This window comes from Lathamus discolor, chromosome 9 (genome assembly GCF_037157495.1).
Source record: "Lathamus discolor isolate bLatDis1 chromosome 9, bLatDis1.hap1, whole genome shotgun sequence".
NCBI lineage: Eukaryota > Metazoa > Chordata > Aves > Psittaciformes > Psittacidae > Lathamus > Lathamus discolor.
Genome location: NC_088892.1, coordinates 13406806 through 13419289, shown reverse-complemented (window position 1 = coordinate 13419289; position 12484 = coordinate 13406806). Strand labels below are relative to the sequence as shown.

The 12484-nt window shown below is 40.5% G+C and overlaps 1 protein-coding gene across 1 annotated transcript; it reads left to right on the top strand.

Moving 5' to 3' along the window:
* The first annotated feature begins 19 nt into the window (after positions 1–19).
* Positions 20–11731, top strand: FAM199X (family with sequence similarity 199, X-linked). The gene is made up of 6 exons (XM_065689106.1): positions 20–418; positions 3172–3391; positions 5211–5360; positions 5700–5861; positions 6446–6706; positions 7441–11731. Exons 1-6 carry the CDS (start codon positions 231–233, stop codon positions 7609–7611), a joined length of 1152 nt encoding a protein of 383 aa, XP_065545178.1. The 5' UTR covers positions 20–230; the 3' UTR covers positions 7612–11731.
* The last annotated feature ends 753 nt before the right edge of the window (positions 11732–12484 follow it).

Genomic DNA, 12484 nt, shown 5'->3' with positions numbered 1-12484 from the left:
CCCCGCTGGCGCCGGGGGCGTGCTGGGGGCGGGCACACTTGGTCGTCCTCCGCCGCGGCAGGGGGCGCTGTGCCGCAGCGGAGTGGAGGACCCGCGCCGGAAGGAGCCGTCCGCGAGGCTGAGGCGCATCCTGAGCCCGGCCGGTGATGGCGGATCGGCTGCCGCGGCCGTGAGGCGATCTCCTCCCCGCCCCTGGCGGGCCGCGCTGCAGCCATTCCGTTCCCGTCGACATGACCGAGGAGCCGTACGAGAAGTTCCTGGCCCCCGAGGAGCCGTGCCCGCTGCTCTCGCACCAGCACCCGCCGCGGGGCGGCAGTTTGAGCCTGAGCGAGGAGGGCTGCCTGGACGTGAGCGACTTCGGCTGCCAGCTCTCGTCTTGTCACCGCACCGACCCGCTGCACCGCTTCCACTCTAACAGGTCCGCCCGCCTCTCCGCGGGGTTCTCCGGTCGCTGCCCCTCCGGCGGCCCGAGGCGGCAGGGCCGTAGCGGCTCGGGAGTAGCGAGGGGCTCGGGGCGGGCGGGGTTGCTGCGGAGCCGGGGCTGCCGCGCAGCAGGGCCGTGCTTCCCTCCCCGTTTTTCTACCAGCACGGTGCGACCGGGCTGCGGTTGCTCCCGGTACCCGCTCGCTCTGCCCTGCCTGGGTTACGGTTCCGTTTGGCAGGGCTGCGTGTGGGCTCAGCCTGCGTTTGGCTAATAACGTTAGTGTTAGTGTGAGCTTGGTCGGGTTTTAAGGTACGTTTATTCCTTTCTGAATTTCTTGAAACGCCGTTTTGAGCACTGTAGGACAGGGAACTGAAGAGTGGTGTGCTTGTAGTAATTAAAAACAGGCCTTGTGTGGACACCAAGCAAGCCTGTAGAGGTTCAGAATGAATCAGGCAGCTTGGTGGCTGCACCGATTCCTGCAGAAACATTTCCATCCCATGCTACTAATTAAGGGCCTGTCTGTAATTTGTAGAAGAGGTCTATTCTGAAAATGCAAACGCAGCTCTACAAAGGAATTCCAGTTGTGTCTCTCAAATCAAACCCACAGCCCTGTTTACCTAAGAGCCTCATTCTGCTACTGTTTATGCATGGTATTAAGCTTGAATATAGCAACAGCTTATTTTTGAGAAGAGTTTGTGACTTTTCATCTTGAACATACCTGTGGGATAGTTTTAGTTCCTGTTTCAGAGTTGCAAGATAGTTTTACTAGAGTTTCTATTACAGCATTATGAAGACTGGATAGTAAGATAATCTTTCAATTGAATTTGTATGAAATAATGGAAATTGTTTTAAAAGTGTCATTCACAAGGGCAAGCTCTTAATTACAGACTCTTAAATGATTCACTGTGAAGAGCCTTGATGAAATATGAAGCATTTTCATGATCTTGTTCTTATATTGAAAGACTCAATTGTGACATGAACAGTAAGATGTATTCATAGCATATCTGTTAGATAAGTGTGTGATATTCACCAGTTTTGCCTTTATTTAGTACATTTCTCTTTGCATTGTCACTTCTTGAGCATGTTACTCTGGCTTGCTCATTTTACAAACCTAGGTTTGGACATGCTGAGTGGGTATTTCTTTTCTTGGGGGCAAGGACATGCTCTGTCTTGCACTGATTGAGCCATTGTAGATGCACAGCTCAGTCCATAGTGTTCATGTAAGGCTTTCTATTTTTTTAAGGTGTGAGTAATTTTAATGTAATTCCTACATCTTGCTAATCCTACTTACCCCAGCACGTACAGCATCCCCAAGTTATGAGAAGGTGAGGGCTGAATGCCTGTAGCTGAAATGATACTGCATACCTGGAATGTCTGTATATAGCTTGGTGGTGGTATAGCCCCTGCACCTCATCCTGTTTTGATTGGTCTGGAAACTTTGTCCACTCTGTCTTTCCTTTCATCAATATTTCATGGATAGTAAAACTGTAGTAAAGTTCAGAAGTGTGCTGTGTCACCACACTCATGTTCTGCTCTGTATCTTTCTCTGTATATACTCTATGTTAATTGCCCTGCTCACTATAAAGTCTGTACCACTAAAAAATTGCACATGAGTGAGGGGTGCAGAAAAGGAAGGACAAGATCTCCTGAATCTGCCAAAGGAAAAGTTTTGAAGTGCCTTTAGCACTGGATAAATTCACTGCTGGCCAAAGAGGTGTGGGAGTGAGACCATGACGAACATATTTAGCCATTCTGGTATGCAGCTTAAATAACAACAGTGGGGACCAGTCTTCCTGGGTGATGGCATCTCTCAGCTTTTGCAGTTGGATAGAGGAATGTTTTTCTAGTGACCCAGGCTGAAGTGGAAAGGCTGACGGGACAGGAGTTTATGGCATGGGTTTGAAAAGGGCTTCTAAAATTCACAAATTGTTGTGGCAGTGTGGCAGTGCTGTGCTGACTCACAGTTGTCTCGACCTACTTTTCACCAATGTGTAAAATAAATCCAGATATGGAGGCTGATTTCATGAGCTTGTTAAATTCTGGCTTACTCTCATTAGACTGAAAAAACCTGTTCTGTGAAGTTTGACTCCTCAATTGCTTTCCTTTAGCAAAAGCATTAACTAGCTTTCTAAATGAAATTATGAGGGAGGGTGGGAAAGTGTCCAGTTTTGGCACTGTAGCATTTCACAAAGGTCATTTTCGCATTTCGCATGTTTGCATTCCAGCAGCATGTCCAATATTTTTGGCATTCAGAGTTGAAAATAGTGAATATTGGAGCCTTAGATATATCCATAATGAGTTTCCTTATTAAGTCTTAGGTTTTTTTTGGGATTATCAACCTAGATTTCCCTTTTGACTCCTACTTATCCTGAAGTCCAGTTGATTTGCTTCTTAGTTTTGCTTGTTTCAGTTTGCATGCAAGTTTAAGTATCCCAATATATGTGAAATTTACACACCACAGGAATCATGGCTCTGGTGTGGAAACTGTTAATATACTAAAATAAAGGTGTAATTCTGTTAACAGTATATGGAATTTTGTTTTGCCATTTTTAATGTTGAATTCCGTTTGGTGTTGATTATAGACCTTTAAAAATACTTGAAAATAGAATACTTCACGTAATTATAACACTGGAATAAAATCAATGTATAAGGTTACTGACAAGCAAAGTGGAGGTGGTTTTATGAGGCTTAGAAGAATTTCCCAGGCCACATGATACTGATAGTTTGCTGCTTTCTCTGTTTTGCAGGTGGAACTTGACATCGTGTGGAACCAGCGTAGCCAGCTCAGAGTGCAGTGAGGAGCTGTTCTCATCAGTTTCCGTTGGGGATCAGGATGACTGTTACTCTCTCTTGGATGACCAGGAGTTCACCTCTTTTGATTTGTTCCCTGAGGGTAGTGTCTGCAGTGATGTCTCTTCTTCTATCAGCACATACTGGGATTGGTCAGACAGTGAGTTTGAGTGGCAGGTAAACTACTTCCACTGTAAATGAAATTCTATATAGGCTGTTAAGTGCTGGTTTAGCTTTTATTGAAAAGTCCTTAGCATTTGTTTTTGGGTGACTACTAAACATAAGAGCAGATTGATGAGTCTTCAGTGATAAAGAAAATGCTTTGTTCCATTTTGTTCCAGTATTCTTAAATTGGAGGGAGAGACTGAAAGTCAGCTCCTCAAAGAGGGGTGCTTATATATTATGCTAGTTTGGTCTTGGGGACCAACATGTCTCTTATAGCCATGAGCTTAGATCCTTTGTAGTAAGGATCATAGAATCATAGAATAGTTAGGGTTGGAAAGGACCTCAAGATCATCTAGTTCCAACCCCCCTGCCATGGACAGGGACACCTGCCCTGATACTGGAATCTACCTGTAAATGTCTGCTTCCAGTGGTTTGGTCATATTAAATTTTTCTTTGGAATGGAGCTGGCGTCTAGACAAAGTGTAGAAGCTTTTGCCATCCCATCGTTTGGTTTTCTTTTTTTTTCTCTCCTGTACAAAGAGTATTGAGCTTACTTTGTCTCACCAGGATGGGAAAAGCATGAAGCTGAATCACATCCTCCTTTTTCCTAGTCAGTATTGGATTCAGTCGTGGTCAGGTATCTCTGGTTTGTGGTAGTTGTCTTTGTTCAGCAGCTTTTCAATTGTGATATGAAATTGGTTTATATATTATAGACTTGAATTGACTTTTTATATTTACGGACTTATATCAACTGTGAGCATATACGTAGCTTTGAAATAAGAAACTGAGGAATACTTTTAAGTTTTGTCAGGAAGCTTAGGCAAAGCGTGGACAGAGTCTGCAAAGTCCAGTGTAAGGACTGAAAGAAAGTACTGATTTTGAGAAAGTGCAAATCCTGTTCTAGAAGATGCAAATGAACTTAAGACAACATGGACTGAGATTAGCTCTGAATTTCTTACTGGATTTAGTCTGACTGCTAGTATCTGTGTATGTTGTATCACAGAAGTTACAAGCACATTTGTATGTTACAGCCTGTGGGAACAGCTCGAATTGGATCCCAAAGATTCAGAGCTTCGCTGAGCTGTGAAATGTTGTTTTGAAAAGAAGCAACTTCCCATGTCTCAGCTGACAGCATCCCTGATTAGTAACTGCCTTTTCTTAATTATTCTTTTTTTTTTTTATAACAAGCTTCTCTTAAGAGCCATTTGACTTGATTGGACTTGCAGAATTTTGGAAAGACTCATTGTAGCTCTTTCTGGTGTTATCTGGCAGAATCTTAGCATGAGTAATCCACCTGTCACTTTAACTGGAAGTGCGTTCAGAAATTACATCAGGTGTATAAATGAAGCTAAAGTTCTGCAGTTGCTTCCAGGAAAATGAAAGTGATTTTAATTGAATTGTCTTGTGTAATTACGGGGTGTGGTATGAAGTACAAACCTACTTTAAAATCATCTTCCTTAAACTAGAACTTCCTTTATGCTTTAAAGTGGGAGGTTGAGATTTAGGTTTTGGTTGGACAATGCACAATTGACGCCAATGGAGAAGGGAAACAGTTGAAATGCCACATAATTCTGTGGTTCTGTTAAATCCAACATGTTTAAAAAGAGGATTGGTAAGTAGAGAATAGTGTGAATTGAGTTTGTTGTAGTTGCCGTTTGTTGGAAGATTCAGAGGAATACTACAGGGTTAGGAGTAATTACTAAGTTAGAGTCTATGGGTAGCGATTCTTTGCTGATATGACGGTGTGTTTTGAATTATTAATAGTGGCAGAATGACTTTAAATCTGCCTGTTGTATTCTAAGCCTTTGTTCTTTCTCTTGCATATCACAAGTTGCCTGGCAGCGACATTACAAGTGGGAGTGATGTACTTTCTGATGTTATACCTAGTATTCCAAGTTCTCCTTGTCTGCTTCCGAAAAAGAAAAACAAGCATAGGAATCTTGATGAACTTCCATGGAGTGCAATGACAAATGATGAACAGGTGAAACTGACTTTTTTTCCTATGTGAGAACAGTAATATACAGAAGAACTTTCAATTAGTGCCACATCTTAAAAGACATGCTGATTGCTTCAGTGTAAATGTAGACCTATGCAGTACTGCTTGATTCTTAAAACTAAATCTTCTTGTCTTTTGCATCTGTAGTAGGCAGCTTAATGTGCATTGGAGTTTTCACCATGATTTTTTTAGGCTACTCAATGAGGCTAGACTGGTAGGAAATGCAGTATTTGAGTACATTTTATTCTGTTGCTCCTCCTTTATTTTTGACACTCATTTAGAATCAATAATGCTTAAAATGACATGTCTTTCTTTGGGTCCTAGGTTGAATATATTGAATATTTGAGTCGCAAAGTCAGTACAGAGATGGGCCTTCGAGAACAACTTGATATTATTAAAATTATTGATCCTACTGCTCAGATCTCACCTACAGATAGTGAATTCATTATTGAATTGAACTGTCTCACTGATGAGAAACTGAAACAGGTGAGTTAAGGTTTGTACATTCGGCTTTGGGGTTCCAGCATCTGATAGTCTTGAAAATCTCTTTATACGTAAGCTTTATATAGGGAGATAAATCAGAGCACAGTATTGTCGATGAGAGAAAACAGAGTTCAAAAGCATATTTTATGTATTAAACCTTTATATGAAAGACTGTGGTTATATATTCTCAAAACATGTTAAGCCTCTGCTGACATGTGTGACTGTCAGCTGGTAGAGGAACTTCATTTGCTCACTGAAGATAAGCTAGCATTTCAAACTCCAAAGGACTGGAATTCGTTGGGGGGCACTGAGTAGAAAGCTTAGGGGCAGGAGAAGGAAAGAAACTCCAAATCTTTTTACTTGGTTTTCTTCCTTCCCTAATGAGGTTAATATTAACTTAGTACTTAGTTAAGTTCTCTTGATGACTGCGAGATGGAATTTAAGCAGCCACAGCAAAATGTGGCAGAACTGGACTGATCTAATAAATCTGTCATTATTAACAGGGAAATCGTGTTTTTTCTATGAAAAGGCATATCTTGGTCTGGTATGTATCAGGCTTTAGTAATTCTGCTTTCTCTGTTCTAAAGGTGAGAAACTATATCAAGGAACATGGACCTCGTCAGCGGCCTGCAAGGGAAAGCTGGAAGAGGAGTAGCTACAGTTGTGCAAGTACCAGTGGTGTGAGCGGTGCCAGTGCGAGCAGCAGCAGTGCCAGCATGGTCAGCTCAGCAAGCAGCAGTGGTTCAAGTGTTGCTAACTCCGCTTCAAACTCGAGTGCCAATATGAGTCGAGCACACAGTGATAGTAATTTGTCCACAAGTGCTGCCGAAAGAATCCGTGATTCCAAAGTAAAGTTTCTAATTTTGTGCATATGTATTAAGCTAACTTGTTAGAGTTGCTTGCGTGATCTTAGCTAGGATATTTGTACTCGAGGAGCATGGTTAGTAACTGAGGATTTGCTGAAGTGATCTAGCTAAACCAGTACTGACTCTTTCCTCTGATGTGGCCATAAGGAATTTAAACTTGTGCTCTTACCATCACTTGTAAGTGAAAGCCTGTTGTTTTTATGTAGTAGATTTTCTCATTACTTCTGTTTTGAATAAGGTGAGTGGGGGCTTTTGCATCTTACTTCATTCTTTGAATGCGCACACAGTTTTGCAAAAACCAAGAAAATTATTCAAGATTGATCAACCTGATCTGGGCACAATTTCTGGACAGTAAAGCCTGTCCTGGTTTTCAACTAGAAGTTTCATCAGGCTTTTTGAATCTTCTTCAGTTTGTTCTTTGAACAAATGTAGTGAGATTACCTGGTTAGGAGAGACCTAGTGAAGTATGTTGCAATTAAAGTAGTACTGTGGCACTTGTCCCGTCCTCATAATTTCAGTTTCCAGTGTGGAGGTCTTGATACTTTAATGTTAGATATGATTTTGGATAGATGCTTGCACCACCTCTGAGAATTCATTTTAGTTATTTTTCAGAACAGATGTTATTTTAAAGGTTTACATGTATTTGCCAGCTTTAAAGGTGGTTTTCAATCTACGTAATAAAACCTTATTTTTATTCCTCTTCTGTGTTTCGACAGAAACGTTCCAAGCAACGGAAGCTACAGCAAAAGGCCTTACGCAAGAGACAGCTGAAAGAACAAAGACAAGCTCGTAAGGAAAGACTGAGTGGATTATTCCTTAATGAAGAAGTGCTCTCTTTAAAAGTGACTGAGGAGGACCATGAAGGAGATGTGGATGTTTTAATGTGACGGGGGTGAATTTATCAGTGTTCTTTCTAAGCCTTAAATGTATTATCCTTCTTGTTTACATGCGTTTCTTGACCAAATTTTGGTTAGTGTTAACAGTATAACCCAGATCTTTTCTCAAGGGTCATTTTGCTAAGAAGGTCTGGGTATTGAGTAACCTTTTGAGACTAATTTTGCAAGAAAGATCTCAGAAACTTAACTATCTTCTGAAAAGCTGCTGAATAGACACGATTTTAAGGAAATCTGAACTTGGCAAATGCGCTAATTTAGTTGCAAGACGTAAGTCTAGGGGTGCTTTTGGATGACACTAAAGATGCATTACTATGCTTCAGCTTTTTGGTTTTGGCTTGGGTTTTGGTTTTTTTTTTTTCAACTTAGGGTTAATACTGCACTTGGCTTGTTCTCTCTTCCTTTCCCATTATTAGGAAGATTGTTTAGCATCTTAGGAAAAAGTCTTTAGTTCTACTGGGCTTTCTTTGGTCTTGCTCCTGGATCACACAAAATCAAAGTACTGTGATAAAGCCTTTTCTAGAAGTTACGATTTAACTTAAACTACACAGAAGACAAGAAGCAGGACTTCTAGTGCAGGGAATCTGTAACACAATGCCTGACAATGTAGTTCTTTAGGAAGCAGTTAAAATTAAAACCCCCAAACTTGCAAGCTTAGTCTTCAGAAAGTTACTTTGCTGCTCAGTATCTTGTAGTATGATTGTCACTGATTGTTGACCAGTACATCCTTAGTATTGCTATGAAAAGATTCAAATTAGAAACACCTTTTTGCACTGAAAGTGCACTAATCTGCAGTTAAGTTGTCTAGGACACTACTTATGGTAGTTACAGATGCAGCTGGAAACAGAAGTGCAAACACGTGGCATACAACTCTGGTGGCAGCTGTGCTTTTTGCTTGTGTGTTTAGCTGAGGATGTGTCTTCTCTGTGGGTTGTTACACCATTACATGTTACAGAATTCTCCTTTGGTTGTCTGTCTGCTTTTGGAATTTGTCTTGCTAAGAACAGGAGGTAAAATTATGGATTTCAGGTAGGGAGGTAGAATAGTTTTAACCTGTTTCCTAATTGTGACAATCTGCAAGGTAACTTTTTTGTCTTTATTTTGGAGCTACTAGTTACAGAACTTCGTCCTCCCACAGCTGACGTAAAAGTGATATTTTGAAATTTCAGTGTGAAACTTAAAATATTATAAAATAATTTTCTATTTCTGAGTTTAGGAGGTAATTTTTCATTATCTTGATGCTTCATTACTTTCATTTAGCTCTTTTAAATTCAGGAGTTTGGCAGTTTAGTGTAGGCACAGGTACCTGTAATAGCAGGATATAGGACTGCTCACATTCATTCTGCATGTCCTGCACAGACCTATTAGCCCTGATAGCTGAATTGTGTTTTCCTTTCAGAAGTGGCATTCCTTGTATCCTCAGAATAAACTGATGAGTAAAATACCTGAACAATGACCTCTGAGAGGGCTTCAATGAGAAATAAATGAAGTTCTTAGTCAAACTCATGTGTGAACTTAGTCACTCGTACTGCTGGCAGACACAGGTACCCAGCCTTGGCCACTAACTGGTTAAAGCCATGTAGTATCATTTCTAAACTCGAGCGTTAGCTATCCTGTATGGCCGGTTACCTGTTCACTAACTAGAAGTAACTGTTACCTGTCAGTATTTGCTTATACTGCAAACAAGCTGTGCAAACAACTGTAGCTGGTTGATGCCTCACTTGCTCCTGTAGGAACAGTACCAGAAACTTCTTAACAGTATGCAAGTTACTGAGAATCCAGATTGACTTAAATTTGGAGCTTCTTTTAAATATCTTGTGTGGAAGAAAAAAAATTAATTGCTGTCAATTCAGCCAATTGTGGGGTGAAGTTGTTGAATTCTTGCAATTTACTGTGGCTGTAATGGATGAATTCATCATGGAATATTTCACTGTGTGTACACAGTTCAGGACAACCTTTATTTTCTGCAGTGACTTTGAAATGTGATTTTTCTTTTTCCCTGAAGAAAAGTGCACATTTAGTACAGTAGAAAATTGAGACTCTGAAATGAATTCTAAGAAAGGTGTGATATCTCAGGGTGGTGGGGCATGAAACTGTGTAACTTTATTCTGTTTCAGCAGCTCTTCAGAGTTTAAAGTCTTTGCTGAGGGAAGACCCCCTCATTTTGCTGAGGTATAGTTCTTTTTGGGCACCTGCCTACTAGCTTCCAGAGATCATGAAATGAGGGAGGATAGTATTTCCACCTTTATCTTGTTGTGAGCATGTAAGTATAAATTAATCCAGGTGATTAGATGGCTCCAGTTGCTTATCTGCTACATTGAATGAAAAGGTCCTGGGTGCCTCAGTAGCTGGATATATAGTCACTTGTGTGACAGTTAAAACTATAGAAGAAAATGGATTTCCAGGGATTCTATGGTTATAATTTATGTTCTGATGAGAATGCAGAGTAACGTCTTGCTTACCTAAATGTTGTCTTTGCCAAGTACTTGGCACCTCTGAGAATCGGGCCTGAAATAGCTGTGGGATTCAAGAGTTCCTGCATACTTCTACATGTTTGGGTTGTTTTCCTTTTCTCAAAAAACCTGGTCTTGCTGATTCAAGCATTTTGGCTATTGCTTTGTTTTATAGCATGTTACCTACATGTTATTGGGTTCAGATAGAGTAACAGGCTGCTAGAATCATGCATTCTTATCAGTGCTTTTTCAAAAAAGAATCAAATCTCTGTTTTTTATTCATAGATAAACAATGCCAAGTTTAAAAGCAAAATTAAGAGACAAACAGGAAAAACCTCATAGTTATTCGGCTCCATGGCACTGAAGCTGTGTATCCAGGTGCTTTGTACCCACTGTCATGTGAATGTAATCAATTTGCTCTCTGTAATGTTAATGGTTTGCTTCCATGGTAACTTTTTCTCTAAAAAGGCTTAGAAGGAGCACTGACAGTCTGATTGCAATAGGACTGTAAACAATAGAGAACATTCTTTTCTTATTTTAAATATGAGGAAGAAAGCTAGCTGCCTGACAAAGCTAATTTGTGTGTATGTATCTAATGTCACCCTTTGTCTCTGTTAAGATGATATCTATTTTTCTTTATCTGGGAAACTGATTAAAAGATGGTTATAGTATGCTCGGTATGGGGTGCTTACTAAGAAGAGCAAGAAAAGTCTTTGCAAGACTTTCCTGCGCTTAACTTTTAGTTCTCATATTGTGGTTTGAAACCTGTGAAGATCATTCTCTGGGGAAAAAACAAACTGACCTGCCTGCATTTACCATTTACGTCAGAGTCCATCTACAATATAGAAACATATAAAAATGGCAGTATTTACTGTTCATCTATACTGAATGGCCTGAAGCCATTCCTTTTCTTCTAACACTCTTTCAGCTTTGAAATCAGTTGATGCATTGGTCTATAAATATTAATAAACCTGACTGTTTTGGGGGCTCTTGAAGTTCATTCTTATAATCCAGATTTTCATGGCAAATGTTGTTTGATTTATTGGTTTAATGTTCTTTAGCTTACTGATCTTGCAGTTCTTGGGCATGGAAAAGACAAGTCCCCATTCAATTTTCCACTTAAGGATTGCAACGATAGTTTGTTAATCTACCAAGGGCAAATCCTAGTAATATTCAAAGCTCATCTATTTTGACTATTAACTCCGGTTAATCGTTCTTACATTCTGTCTCATCTGGATAACTTTAAAACATTTCCAAATTATAAACAAGTTCTTCAATTAAAAAAGAGAACTGTAATGTTGAAGCCTTCACTATAGTTCATAACCAAAGCAAGGGGAAGGTGGGGGTTCTGTTTTTTAATGGGGAGAGATGGGGCTATAGGTAGGGCTAGAGTATATGGTACGACTTCAGTGGAGTCCCTTCCCAGGTTCTCTGCTAATTGTATTGCTAAATGCACTTTTGTATAGAAACCTGTCCTCTGTACATTCTGTATCTACTTTACACACTGTTTATAGAGATTTTTCTGAAGTTGTGAAGGAATGACTGAAAGCTGCAATGCTGGTGACTGATGCTGTTGACTTCAAGTTTTCATTGTCTTTGAAAATAGTTATGTGCATATTGAAGTACAGGTTGGAATTAAAAGTGATGACATAGCAAAGATACTCTGATGAAATTATGTGGCGTCTTCTTCAGAGCAGGGGCATTCGTATGTAGGGCTTGTATACTCTGCACTGTTCAGGCAGAAAGTACCAATAAAGTGGTACCTAGCTGTTCTTTGTGAAAGTAAACCATTCCCTCCTTAATTAGTGCCAGTGCCCTTTTTTAGCCACAAAATCCAATCAGAATTGTTTCATAGGAAAACAATGATCTGTTGTGAATGATACAACCCAAGATCTTGTACTGAAAGCTGTCTTCAGTTTTGATTTCTGTGCCAGAGGATTTTTTATACATATGCTGTATTCCATATAGCTGTGGATATAGGAAGTCTCATTGCTTTTGTTGCCAGCAATAACTCAAATCTTTTTCTGCTGTTGTCCTCAGTACCCATAGCCATCAAACCACCACCTGGCCTGTCATGTTTAAAATCCCTAATAGGACTTACAGGCTGCCATCTTACCATGCTCTTGAAGTTCATCATGCAGGCACCCCTGTGTCGCTCTGTGAATCCCGATCTCCTTTGCTACAGCAGAAGCAGGTATGCCTGGGGATACCAGAAGTGATGTGCACCAAGAGATGCAGCAGCAGCAGTGACTCAGCAGTGACTGGCTTTGCGGTCACCAGTGTTTGAGTAAGCTACAATGAGGACACTTGCCAACCTGTGTATTCTGTGTTGTCCCTGAACCAAGCAATACTGAAGTTTCAGGTGTAATATAAAAATTCCTTGTTTCATTTGAATCCAGCAGAAAAGCCCCTGA